The 13,328-nt window shown below is 47.4% G+C and overlaps 1 protein-coding gene across 6 annotated transcripts in view; it reads left to right on the top strand.

Annotated features, from left to right (window-relative positions):
* Nucleotides 1-13,328, top strand: part of KIAA1549L (KIAA1549 like) — a 286,634-nt gene that overhangs the window by 191,321 nt on the left and 81,985 nt on the right. For 5 of the 6 annotated variants that reach the window (XM_066363574.1, XM_066363557.1, XM_066363547.1 and 2 more), the window contains 3 exons: nucleotides 720-883; nucleotides 6,541-6,731; nucleotides 12,491-12,618. In XM_066363574.1, the coding sequence (XP_066219671.1) occupies nucleotides 720-883; nucleotides 6,541-6,731; nucleotides 12,491-12,618 (483 nt within the window). The remainder of the gene's footprint in view (nucleotides 1-719; nucleotides 884-6,540; nucleotides 6,732-12,490; nucleotides 12,619-13,328) is intronic. The other variant, XM_066363541.1, reaches the window with a different exon arrangement.

Raw genomic sequence — 13,328 nt, 5'->3', positions numbered from 1 at the left:
CCGCATGCGCCCGACCGGGATCCACCCGGCACGCCCACCAGGGGCGACACTCTGCCCACCAGGGGGCGATGCTCTGCCCCTCTGGGGCGTCGCTCTGCCGCGACCAGAGCCACTCTAGCGCCTGGTCCCCCGCACGGCAGGCCGACGCTCTACCGCTGAGCCAACCAGCCAGGGCCTCTCATCGGATGAGTTTTGACAAATGTATACACCTGTGTAATGTCAGCCCCGATCATGCTGTAGAGTGTGAGCACCCCCCCTGTTGCCCGTTGTTGATTAACTAATTCCAGCCTCACCCCCTGGAGGCACCTCCTGTTCTAACGGCACATTCTTCCTACTGACATTGGCTTCCGTGACTCTTTTCTTCGCTCTGGCCCCGAGAACAGCCCGATCCTTTTGGTTAGACTGCGGTGTTTCCAAGCTTCCCCAACCAGCCACTTGGAGAGGTGGGAAGGAGGTCTCCAATTTTACGAGCACCTACCAAAGCACCATCTGTGTCTTGTCTCACTGATGCCTCTCAAAATGATTGCCCCATTTTACAGATGAGGAAACTGAGACTCAGAGACCTTGAATCATTTGCCCAAAGCCAGAGCCTTTCTGATCCCAAACGCTCTTAACCATCTCATGACTTGAGTCTGGGGGCGGGGGGTGGATTTCTCTCCGGTGGCCATCCCCTTCCCAGTGCTCCTTCTCATATGCTCCCCACCGCCTCTTTCCCGCAGCCGTGGTGAAGAACCCACCCAACAACCTGTGGATCATCGCCGCAGTGCTGGCGCCCATCGCCGTGGTCACAGTCATCATCATCATCATCACCGCTGTGCTCTGCCGGAAGAACAAGAACGACTTCAAGCCAGACACCGTGATGAACCTGCCTCAGAGAGCAAAGGTGCGCAGTGGAAGCGGGCAGAGGGGAGCAGGACCCGCCTGCAGGGGCCCCGCCGGCTTCGTCTCTCTTGGCTTTTGAGACATTGCAGGTGCCTTCAGAAACAGCCTACAGGCCTCATTTTGAAGGAGACCCTTTATTTACTGATTTATGTGTTTGAATGTTTAAGAAATTATGGTAAAATACACATAACAAAATTTACCATTTTAACCATTTTTAAGTGTACACTTCAGTGTAATTAAGTATAATCACTGTGTTGTACAGCCTTTATTTTTATAATGAGGACAAGAGAGCTAATGCTTGTCTCATGCTCAATCCTTGCCATTTGTTGCTTCTAAGTGCTTTGCATACAGCAACTCAATCCTCGCAGCAACCCTTTGAGGAAGGGCCCTTATTTTACAGATGAGGAAACTGAGGCACAGAGAACTAGATAGACCTAAAGGGGGCCCTTAATCTAATATGACACCTTCTTTTACAGAGAAGTGACTTCAAGATCGCACAGTTAGTAAGTAGCAGAACTGATGGTAGAATTGGGTCTCTTAGCTCATAACTCATTAGACCCTCAAAATGGTCTTTACTTATCCTCAAAGGCTGGCATGATGGGCGGGCTACAGAGCCTTGGCCAGTGAGCCGTCCACCCCCAGTGGCTCCACTGGAGCCTGGCCAGGCGCCCCATCCACCCTCGACAGCCTCCGCGCATCTGCTCTGGCTGCCTCTGGGGACTGGGAGGGCGGTGGATTGAGGATACCGGTCACGTAGCTCCCTCCACGATATTCCACAGGGAAATGTAATAATAACCTGTGATCCCCGATGTGTAAACAATACCTTACCATTTGCTGGCTCTGCTAGGGCTGTCTCCTCATTTGCTCATCGCAGCAGCCCTCTGAGGTCGGTTGTAGTCAGGGCAGGTTTTATTATCTTATTACTAGGAAACTTCAAGGAGAGAGAGATTACAGAACTGTCCACAGTCACATGAATCTCAGCAGAGGGGTGATTGGGGCCCCTGTCTGAGTCTTTGGGCTCTTTCTACTTTCTTTTCCTCTCTGAACCCTGAGCTTTGGCAGCTGGGATCCTCTTCCCGCTCTGAACTTCTGAGCTCTGCCCATCCATGCAGGAGTGAAGCAGGGAACGGAATTTCATGTCCACAGGAATGCGTGTCAGGGAGATCATTCTTGCTGGGAGTCACGCAGGCCTCATTCTTTCTGGGCGATCACCCCTCGCTTCAGCAAGAGAAATCAAACGAACTTTATTGTTTATTAAACCAATCCACCTATTGAGACGCTGCAGCCTGATTAGACACTGTCTACTGACGAGCCAAACCCCGAAGAATGTTGTTCTGTTTCTGTTGACACAAAGCCACCCGCTTCCCAGACGCATCGCCATGTTGGTAATTACCCAAGCAGTGGAATATGAAACCGTTCCAAGTAGGGGTATTTCATTTCCATCTGAGCTTACTCACAACCTGAGCCTTTCAGACAGAGCAGTAATCAGCAGAATCTAATTGCAGCCTAGTTCAGCAATGCAAAACATGCCATATTGAGGCCATAAATGCCATGTTTGTGTTATAGATTAAGCCAGGATTTTATGAATTTGCCAAGATGAGCTGGCCGGCACACGATTTCAGCATACCTTCTTGTTTGAAAGTGATCTGAGTCTGAAACAGATCAATGTTCGTGGGTTCTCCTAGCCTTTTTCTATGTTCCTGCCCAGTGCGCTGTGCTGCGAGAGAAATCAAGCAAATTTATGTTGCACGAGATGATTGAATTCACTTGGGTGTGGTGATGCTGGTTGTTTTCTCCCTCAATGAGGCTCGGCTATGCACTGTGATTGCCAAAGCCCTTTAATCACGGGAATCCAGCAGGGTGACCCAGCGACACTGCAGTGTTAGCAAGAGGAGAGCCACCCGCATCAGTTCTCACGACCTCTGTGTGTGTGAGCAGAATTCACTGAACGCCAAGGGACGAGGTGGGATGAAAAAGTTAGCCTTCGCCACCAACTGTAGACCAGGAGGATAGCCTCCTAGTCCCCTGAGACCTCGCTGCGTCTGGAGGACGCAGGCTGTGATGCCAGAGGACACCCTGGGGATCCCAGCTGAGACTCGGGAATAGACTTAATGTGCTCAGAGGAGGTGAGTGTGGCTGTCCTGGGAGCTGAGGCCAGGACGTGCATGCCTGTACCCTTCTCAGGAGGCAAGGCGCCCTTATTGTCAGGTGAGCTTCTGCAGGTAGAGTGTTGAGGATACAAGCAGGAGGGCCAGGCCATTAATTACTTCCTTCCTTCCCCGTTCACTTCTCTTTACTCTTCGTCATTGAATTCACAGCCTTTTCCCAGTTGTTCCCTTCATATAGTTGAAGAGAACATGGCTTCCAGGAACAGGCAGCCTTAGGAGACACTAGTTAGAACCATGTCCAGATGCGCATGGAGCTTGGAAGGCCTGCAGTGGTTGGCTCAGAACGGGCCAGTCACCCCCAGAGACGGCCAGCTGTTTCCTCTTTCTCCCATGCTATCTGTATGACCTGTACTTAACCTCTTTGTGCCTCAGTTTTCCCGTCTGTGAAAGAGGGGGGGTTGATAGGTTATTTGTGAGGATCAAGTTCTGTAAATAACTTTGGGCTGTGCTGGGTCTACAGTATATATTATATACAAGTTGGCTTTTATTATTGCAATGCTTTCTTCCTAAAATATATGGGTAACCTGTCTACTTTTGAATTAATAGAGATGATTTGATTTGAGAGTTTTACAAAACTCATTGAATAACTATAAATACTTTGTGATGGTGCATTAATGGGGTTGGGGGTCACTAGTTGTGTCTAATGGGCAATTAATTAATCTCAGGGAATTTTCAAGTTGGAGGTTGAGCGACCATTACCCTGTCAGTCAGAAGAAGAAGGGACTAGTCTTGAGAGTCTTCCACCATTTAACTGTGTGACCTTCGGAAGTCACTGAACCTCCTTAAAGCTTTCGTGTTTTCACCTGTAAAATGAAGGCTGTGATGTTTGCCCTGCTTACCTCATGGGGCTGCTGTGAGGACAATATGAGGCATCAGTATTTTGCAGGCTCTTAGTACTGAATATATCCAGGGGCTTTTATTAGTAATCTAATAACATTGACTACTTTTTAAACTTGTCACTCCTGAATGTCTTTATTTCTTCTTACCCATCATCAACCCAGTCCCCTGAAGTTTCCAACAGGGAGTTTCAGCCCAACGTGAAGGGTGAGGAGGCAAATCCAGAGAGTTAGTTAGGGGGCGGGGAGAGGGCCAGAGTCAGCTCGTCCTCCTCACTAGGTTCTTGAGAAGCCGTAGCTGCCATTGGAGGCCCCCGTTTCCTCACTGACGTGCCGCGAGTCTGCGCACAGAAGCAAGGCCCAGTGCAGTAGGAGCTGCCCCACCACGACGACAGGCTGCAGAAGCAGAGGCGAGGCTGTGGGAAGAGTCGTCAGCAGTGCTTAGATATTCTGGCTGTGGCCCCACAGACCGGCTGTGTGAGCCTGGGAAGTTGCTTCACCTATCTGAACCTCAGTTTCTTCATCTTGAAAATGGGGAATCATAATAACGTGTACCTCCTTGAACAGTAGTGAGGATGCAATGACAAGTGTATGTAATGTGTTTGATATTGCACGATACCAATCATAGCAAGTGAAGCTGCAACTGTGAGGTCCTGGAGGGGAAGTGGCCAATTATTATTCATCTTTCTATCTCCAGAACCCAGCACAGTCCCTGGCACAAGCCACTGCTCAGTAACTATAGTTGGAACAAAATCAAACAGGACAATGGGGCTGGGGGTACTGCAGAAAGGGGGCCGACAGGAGATGAGGCTGGGCGGGTGGGTTCGGCCAGAATGGGAAAGGCCTTCAGTGCCTTGCTGTAGGGATTAGGTGCCATGAATCATTTCTAATGGCCTGATGTGGTTTAAGGGTGACAACTTCGGAGGCTGGTCAAGGGTGGGCCTGCAAAGGAGCAAGGCGGGAGTCAGTAAAACAGGGACCGGGAGAGCGAAGGTCAGCTTCTAGAAACATTTCAGTGGAATCCAATTGGTGACCAGTTGGTTGTAGGAAAAGCAGGCAGTCAGTATTCTAGGAACATTAGCAGCTCATCCAAAAGCTCCATTCCGTTTCATATAGCCCCAAGGATGGGAGTGAGACGAATAGACAAACGCTATTTCAGAAACATTCTCAGATCCTGGCGTAGAATGTCAGTGGCTACCACTTGGGTCAGTGTGTGTGTCTCCGAGAAGAGGGAGGGGTGTGCACACTTCCCAGAGGGGCTTTCCCAGGGAACTGGAGGAACTGTCCACAGCAAGACTCTAGACAGCTTAAAATTAGGAAGCTTTGCTGGATTTAGCAATAAAATTCCATTCTGCTCTGAGACAGGGTAGCAAAATATGACCAGTTGGACCACAGTCCTAGACCATTAAATCTACCTGGAGCCTTCCTGTTATATTTCTCAGCTTAATTAGCTGCTAAAGGAAGAGCTTCTGATTGAACCCAAATGGTGGAGGTTGAGCTCTATCCCTGGATTTTCTTGAAGAGGATCACTGATGTCCATTTCACTCGGACTACGATGTAGTAGCAAGGCAAACAATATTGACTAACATTAACTGAGCACTTACTATGTGCCAGGCACTTAGCTAAATACTGGGCTTAAATTTATTTAATCCACACAGCATCCCTTCAAGGATGGTTAAATATCACTTTCACACCCATACACATTTTATTCTGTTTACACTATTATTATCTCCATTTTACCAAAGCTAATAAGTGGCAGAGCCAGGATTTGAACCCAGGCAGTCTGTTTTTTGAAGCTATTGCTATTAACTATCCTGTTGTCCTGCCTCAAATCTGTATCGTGCCGCTTTGGGGTATAAAGCAGAGTAGAGACACTTCCAGGAATTGTGTAAATGCGCCTCTTGGTTTTTTTATTACCACGCTAATAGATGTCTGCTGGGTTTTGCTCACAGCTTGAGAAAATTCACTTGAGACTTCAGACATTATACAGTAAAAGCCTTGCTAAGTTCCCAGTAATGAATTATAGGAGGGCCAAGTTGCTTAATGAAGAAGTCTGGATTAAAGAGTGATTCCATAAAGTCCATGTGGTGGCGTGTTTCTTTCCCTCTGTTGTCAGAGCTGTGATTCTCCTTTAATACTCAAAGGTGATGGGAGTGAGGTGGATATGATTATCTCATGTCTCAGGTGAGAAAACTGAGGTTCAGAGTTCAAGTGACTTGGCAAAGTCACACACCTGTCATTGCACAGGAGTTAAGGGATGACAGACTATTCTAGGACAGAGATGATACAGGACCTGTTTAACATATCAATTAAGAGTTTCTAATTAGCCATATCCAGAGACTTCAAGTTAGTGGTCTGAAAAATACTTGAATGAAGTTTGTTCTCACATACATTATTTGCATCTTGTTTGTACTATTCATTTTAATTTTTTTTTAGTAAGTCTTAGCTAGCTATAGAGATTCTGAAGCTAGCTGGAAGTAACACAGAATCTGATTTTGCAGAGACAAATTATGATGGAGATGAGCGAACTCATGTTGATCGGAAAGCTAAGTATGGTCCCAACGCAGGCACTTTCCTGCTTGTCTTCCCTTAAAGCTGTCATTAGAGTTACACTCTGACAGAAATATGACTGCAAATCTCTTTCCTCTTTGCAGCCTGTGCAAGGCTTTGATTATGCCAAACAGCACCTAGGCCAGCAAGGGGCGGACGAGGAGGTCATCCCCGTGACCCAGGAGACGGTGGTCCTCCCACTTCCTGTCAGGGATGCCCCTGCCTCGCAGGAAAGGGACGTCACCCAGGACGGGAGCACCATCAAGACGGCCAAGTCCACCGAAACCAGAAAGAGGTAGGCATGGGGCCAACTTCTGCCTCTCCGTGTCAGCAAGAGAAATAATCGATGGTGAGAGGAGCTGAAGCCCTCAAGTTAATTCCACTGTTCTGTTTAAAAATTCCCTTCCGTGCTCACTTTGAATATTTGAAAAGGAGACTGGAGGAGATGAGGAGAATCATAATACCTGCTTCTCATGAGCCGCCCTTTGTAAGGTTTTACATTGCAATCAACCACGGCAGCGGAGATTTAGTCCTTTACCTTTATTATAAAAACTTTGGCACCGATGTCACACATATTTTAACTTATCGGAAAAGCAGTTGTGTGGTTGTATTTTATCTGGCAGCTTCTCAATGGCTTATGAGTTTTTACTATGAATAGAGTACGTTGATATGCATTGGGAGGTCTATGGAGAGGTTTAAGATTGATTCCTGGGCCCAATGATCTCGATGGAGTGGATGTTTACTAAGGGTTTGCCATTTACTAGGCACTCGGGAGACTGCAGTGAACAAGACAAATTTCTTGCTCTCATAGGGCTTGCTGTCTGGTGGAGAGAGTTAGACAATCAACAAACAGAGAACTAGATATTTAGCTGGTCAAGTGGTGATGAGTATGAAGAAGGAAACCAAAGCCTGATGAAGGAATAGAGAGATGGAGAGGGGCACATGATGCTATTTTTGCAGGAAGTCAGGGAAAGCCCCACTAATCCAGTGACGTTTGGGAAAGACCTGGCGGAAATGACGGGTAAGCTTCGTGGCCGTCTAGAGGAAGAGTGCTCTAAGCAGATGGAACAGTATATGCAAATCCAAGAGGCAGCAACTCCTTGCTTAAAGGAGAGCAGGAAGGCCAGAGAGCATGGTGTGAAGCACGGAGGGAGTGTTAGCAGATGAGTCGGAGAAGTTGCCAGACGTTTGATCATGTCAGGCTTCATAGACAAACGTCAGGACTTAGAATTTTGTTGTGAATAAAGATCAGATGTCATTGGAGGGTTTTGAGAGGAACAACGACATAACGTGACTAGCAGTTTTAAAGTCTCGCTTTGGCTGCGGTGTGGAAAATAGACCTGTTAGGAGGCTGTTGCAATTGTCTAGTTGAGAGACGGTGGTGTGAGGCTTGAAGGGAGGCTAGAGATATTTGAAGGAAGAGCTGACAAGTTTTGCTGCTAGGTTATCGTGAAGTATGGGAAGAGAGAGAAGTCAAGCTGCCGTTTACTGTGTTGGGGAAGACTGGGGAAGAAGAGTTTGTAGGGGCTGATCAAGAGTTCGGATGTCGAGTCTGAGATGCCCATTAGGCATGCAAGTGGATCTAGAGTTCCGAGGAGAGGTCCAGGGTAGAAATATAAATGTAGCAGTTGTCAGTGTTTAGTTACGGAAAGCTGTGAGACTGGATGGGATCACCCGGGAGAGTTTATCGGAAGAGATCCAGGAACTGACCCCTGGGGCATTGCAGTGATGACAGGCCCAGATGATGAAAAAGATTCAGCAAAGGGAACAAAAAAGCTTCAGGAAGAAAGGAAGAACAAAGCAAGAGTGGAATCCGAGAAGCCAAGAGAAGGGAGTAGACAGAGGGAAAAGGAAGGATTGTCTGTGTCAAATGCACAAGTTTTTGTATTGGAGTCAAGCAGCAGGGCTGTATGTGTTTTTGTGGGGCAGTAGTTAGGCTGAGCTCAGCTGGGTGCTGGTTCTGGTCTGAGGTAGGCGGGGCTGAGCTCGGCTGGGGTCACTCATGCATCTGTAGTCAGGTGGTAGTCAGGCTACTCCTTGTCTGGAGTAACCAGGTAACCAGGGCCCCTTGGCACATGGTCTTTGATCCTCCAGCAGGCTAGCTCTGGCTTTCTTGCAAGGTGGTTACAGGATTCTGAGGACAGCAAAAAAAAACCCATAGTCTTTGCTGTTGCATATTTGCTACTGCCCTATTGGCCAAAGCAAGTCCAGAGTCAGTGTAGGAGGGGACCACCCAAAGCTTGGTTACAGGAAGGTGTGGACAAATTGGGACCATTGCTGCAGTCATCTACCGCAACAAGGGGGGCCTACGCAGGGCAGAATGGAAACACACAGAGAAACATGCATCTATTCCTGCAATAGATGATTTACCTGACTAGACTAGTGAATAGTATTACCTGCAATAATTATCCTTATTATGGTTTTTGCCAAATACAGTAAAAACATGTTAACAACTATTTATAACCAGTTTAGAAGACAATGAAAAGGAAAAAATAGAATTACTAAAGGGTATTAATTAGTATCATCAGGAAGAATAAAAATCCTTTTTTACCCATTCTAGTTGAGTGGTTTAAGTTGTGTAAAGATTTCTTCAAAAAAATTTTTTTTCAGAACAAAAATGTCTTTTGTTTTAAGAGTTTATTTCGAGTATTTCTTCTTGAATTAACAAGACGTCTACTTCGCTAACAAAATTTAATTGCTTACCCCCAGATTTTTATAAACAAATGCCAGTTTAAGAAACAAATATGGACAAAGAAAACAATACTTACACTGCTGAGTGATTTCTAAATTTACTTTACGATATGCAATAAAGATATAATCTTTATCGGTCAATAAAGATATAACCTTTATAACGTCTGGCTAGATCATTACCAAAGCTATGTGAGAAATTTCACCTCTGTTCAAGTTCAGCTGCCATGGGAGTTTCTGATCAGCTGGGAAATTTTTCAGATGCCAAACGCAAGAGCAGACCTATCATGGTTCTACATTTCTGGCTTCCCCATCTTGCCAGATCAGCTTCCTCATTCCTTGAGATCAGTACTGCGTGGCCTTTCAGAGTGGGCCTGTTAGATGGTCCAAAAGGTTGTACAAGTGAAAAATTGGAAAAGCCAGTCACTTGGTTGTCATAAAGATATCTCAATATTCAAACATTGTTTTAAAATTGAAGGAAAATGAGCCTTCAACCACTTACAGACAAACAGACTGATACTTTTGGTCCTTTTCATATGTAGGCTCTGGTGATGCTATTTTGTTGGTTCATGATTAGTGTTAATGGGCGAGGATGGAGAATCAACTATTTGCAATGGGTACTTCAGTGCAGTGATTGGCCATAATTATTCAGCAGTTAATTAATTCTCACCCTGAGCTTGCTCTTCCAGTGTTCACACACACCCATATCCTCAGAATGGAGACTGTTGAGTTCAATATAGCAAAACTATGGCCTCACAGGTGACACCTTTCCTTGCTTTCAAAAACGCTTTTGTTATTGTCGTGTGAGAGGACACACATGCACATACACATCTCACTCTCTGTTTTTGACCAGAAGTTTTGAGTTCTTGACTCCACATAAACCTATCTGTAAGCTGCTGCAAAGAGTAAAGCAGATAGGACTTTCTCTCCCCAGATATCTGCTCAATCACACCTTTGCTTGAGGTGAGACAAGGGAAAGCAAGTGCTGTGAAGACCAGTAGGTAATCTGGGAATGTGAAATAGATGACAAGAAGCCTTTCTCTACCCTCTCCTCGGGACCTCACCGAAAGCCTCTCTGTCCCAGTAGAGCCAGTCGGAGGAGTATATGCCATTAACTCTGAGCTTTGAAAACAATCAAAGGACACGTGTCTTCTCTGTGTATGTGTATTTGTATACCCAACATTCAGCAATCAAATAGCTGTTAGATAAATGAGAAATAGTCCATAAGTTAATGCCTTATCCATATTTTCCCAAACTATATTCTTTTTTTTTTTTTTTTTTTGTATTTTTCTGAAGCTGGAAACAGGGAGAGACAGTCAGACAGACTCCCGCATGCGCCCGACCGGGATCCACCCGGCACGCCCACCAGGGGCTATGCTCTGCCCACCAGGGGGCGATGCTCTGCCCCTCCGGGGCGTCGCTCTGCCGCAACCAGAGCCACTCTAGCACCTGGGGCAGAGGCCAAGGAGCCATCCCCAGCGCCCGGGCCATTTTTGCTCCAATGGAGCCTTGGCTGCGGGAGGGGAAGAGAGAGACAGAGAGGAAGGAGGTGGGGTGGAGAAGCAAATGGGTGCTTTTCCTATGTGCCCTGGCCGGGAATCGAACCCGGGTCCCCCGCACGCCAGGCCGACGCTCTACCGCTGAGCCAACCGGCCAGGGCCAAACTATATTCTTTATATTACTAGTTTTACACTCCTATTGAGAGGTTTTTATGGTGAAACAGATGTATAGCAAAATAAACTGGGAAATGTTAAATTGAACAAAATGAGATGAGTCTATGATAGGACCGATCTGAGCCGCTGATGTGCTGCTGTGCGTTAGGAATACCCACAGAAGGTATACAGTAAACACGTCCCAAACTTACACTTGTGCATGGAACTTGGGCCAGGAACATCCACTTGGCCGCAGTGTTCCGCTCTTGGGCAGAGTGTGCCTTGTCCCGTGGCTGTGCGTGGGTATTCCCATTGTCCATGAGTTTTTGGGTGCTCAAGTGCATGGAAGTGTACAGAACTGAGAATTAATAAATCCCCAGAGGAGGAAGAAGAGCATCCACTAAGTCAAGTGCTGCCTTTTATTCCAGTACATTTCCATTGTAGGGACTGGATGCCATTGGGTTCTGAATCTGGACAGTTGACAGTAGACGGACAAGGGGTCTGATGAAGCCTCTGGATATCTGCCCCATGGTTGTCTCCACAGAGGGCAGGCAGTCAGTCCTTCTGCCCAGCCAGCACACAGGCTGGCATGATCTAAGGCCCAAGGGAGCAGAAGCTCAGCAGGGGCTCTCAAGAGCCCATTTTCCCAGCAGGTTCCAGAGGGCCAGAGTCCAGCCCCTGAGGGAAGGGAGAAGGCCCTGTGGCTTAGCTGGTCCGACGGCCTGCCTTGGCTGGGCACTGTCGGAGAGACGGTAAGGGAAGGCGCTCCGGTGTGTGGGTCAAGTCCCTGTCTACGGAGGAACTCGGGCTTCCTGAGCTGATTTTGCATCCCCCAGTGCTGCCCTGCCCAGAATACTTCACCTCCTTGAGGATCACATTTCTCACTAGCTGAACAAGGCTGACAAACACCAAATCTGGGGGTGGTCATAACAATTCAGTAACAGTTTTGAAAGCATTCAGCATTGCCTTTGGCCTGTAGTAGGTGCTCCTGATGCGGAGTGCTTGGACAGCATGGGTGGTGGCTTAGTATCTCTATTCCTGCAGCCCTGGCACGAGGTCCTGCTCCGAGCTGGTGCACATAAAGTAGTTCCTGAATGAATGAATGGCTCAGATTGGTAGTTTCAAATGAAAGTGGTTAACAGCACAGTTGAGTGAGTGTGTGTGTGTGTGTGTGTGTATGGTGTGTGTGTGAGAGAGAGAGAGAGAGAGAGAGAGGGAGGGAGAGAGAGAAAGAGAGAGAGAGAGAGAGAGAGAAACTTAATGGTGGAGTGTCTTCATCCTTAGTAGCCCAGGTATATTCTGTAAAGAGGATGGCCAGAGAGAACCACGATTTTTACGTGTCCCTGAAGATGCCATGAGTCAAACACTCGGCAAACCCTCCGAAGTGCTGGGCTTCAATAAGAGAGCATACTTAAAACTCCATCAGCACCGTTTCCATAGTCACTGGGGGTTAGAGAAAAAGAGATGGGAATGCAGGGCTGTGCCCGCTGGACTTCTCGGCGGAGCTAAGCACCAGTAAATGTCCTTCACAACAACCAGCTACTTCACCCAAGCTGTCGTATGGGTTTTTTTTTTTAATTCCTGAATCATTTCTTCTTTGTGGATAAAACCAGAATGGAGGGCTACAGACATCAACTGTGCAAACAAAATAACCTTGAGAGGAGGCTGCTCTAGTCGAAACTTACCATCTCCCTGTTGCTATGGTTACCTCCAGCAGGTCGCCCAGTGAGAATGGCTCTGTCATCAGCAACGAATCAGGGAAGCCCAGCTCGGGGAGGCGCTCACCCCAGAATGTAATGGCACAGCAGAAAGTGACAAAGGAGGAGGCGCGGAAGAGAAATGGTGAGAAGCCTTCTCTGCCAAGCACCACCCCCAAGCTCATCCCACACACACGTGCACATGGCCTGCACACACACACACACCAGTGTGCTTTCACACTCAGTTCTTCTCTCTGTTGTGTCCTACAAAGACCAGGAGTCAGTTTCCTACCTGTCTGTCAGGGTATCTTCTTACCCCCTTCTCTGACTTATTCTGCCCCCTCTTCCAATGAACTTATGCAAGGCCTTTAAAAACCCTATGCAGAATGAACTGACGTTTGCTTAGAGGTTTTTCTAATTCTGGAGCGAATCAACATCTCTAGCACCAGGTCCTCCAGGGCGGCAGGTCTCTGAAACACTGCTTGTCTTGGATTCCCCTCATCTTCTTGACCTGACTCCTCCGATATGTTTCAGGGTTCAGTCTAGGCAAGTGGGTCCTGATAGTGCAGACCCACCTCTCCCAGGAAAAACAGCACAATGATAAATCTGTCATCATAAACATCAGCCTCTGCTGATGGGACGGGGAGCGAGAACTATTAGTTCATAGTTGCTTCACTTTAGTTGTTCACTGGTTGCCTCTCATATGTGCTTTGACCGGGCAAGCCCAGGGTTTCCAACTGGCAACCTCAGTGTTCCTGGTCGCCGTTATGCCACTGCACCACCATAGGCCAGGCATCACAAACAGATCTTTTCCCTCCTTATAAAGGCTTGGTGTTGGGGTTCGTTGCCAAGTCC

The sequence above is a fragment of the Saccopteryx leptura genome, chromosome 1, assembly GCF_036850995.1.
Source record: "Saccopteryx leptura isolate mSacLep1 chromosome 1, mSacLep1_pri_phased_curated, whole genome shotgun sequence".
In the NCBI taxonomy this organism is placed as follows: Eukaryota; Metazoa; Chordata; class Mammalia; order Chiroptera; family Emballonuridae; genus Saccopteryx; species Saccopteryx leptura.
The sequence above is the reverse complement of the archived record's forward strand: the minus strand, read 5'-3'. Positions and strand labels throughout refer to the sequence as shown.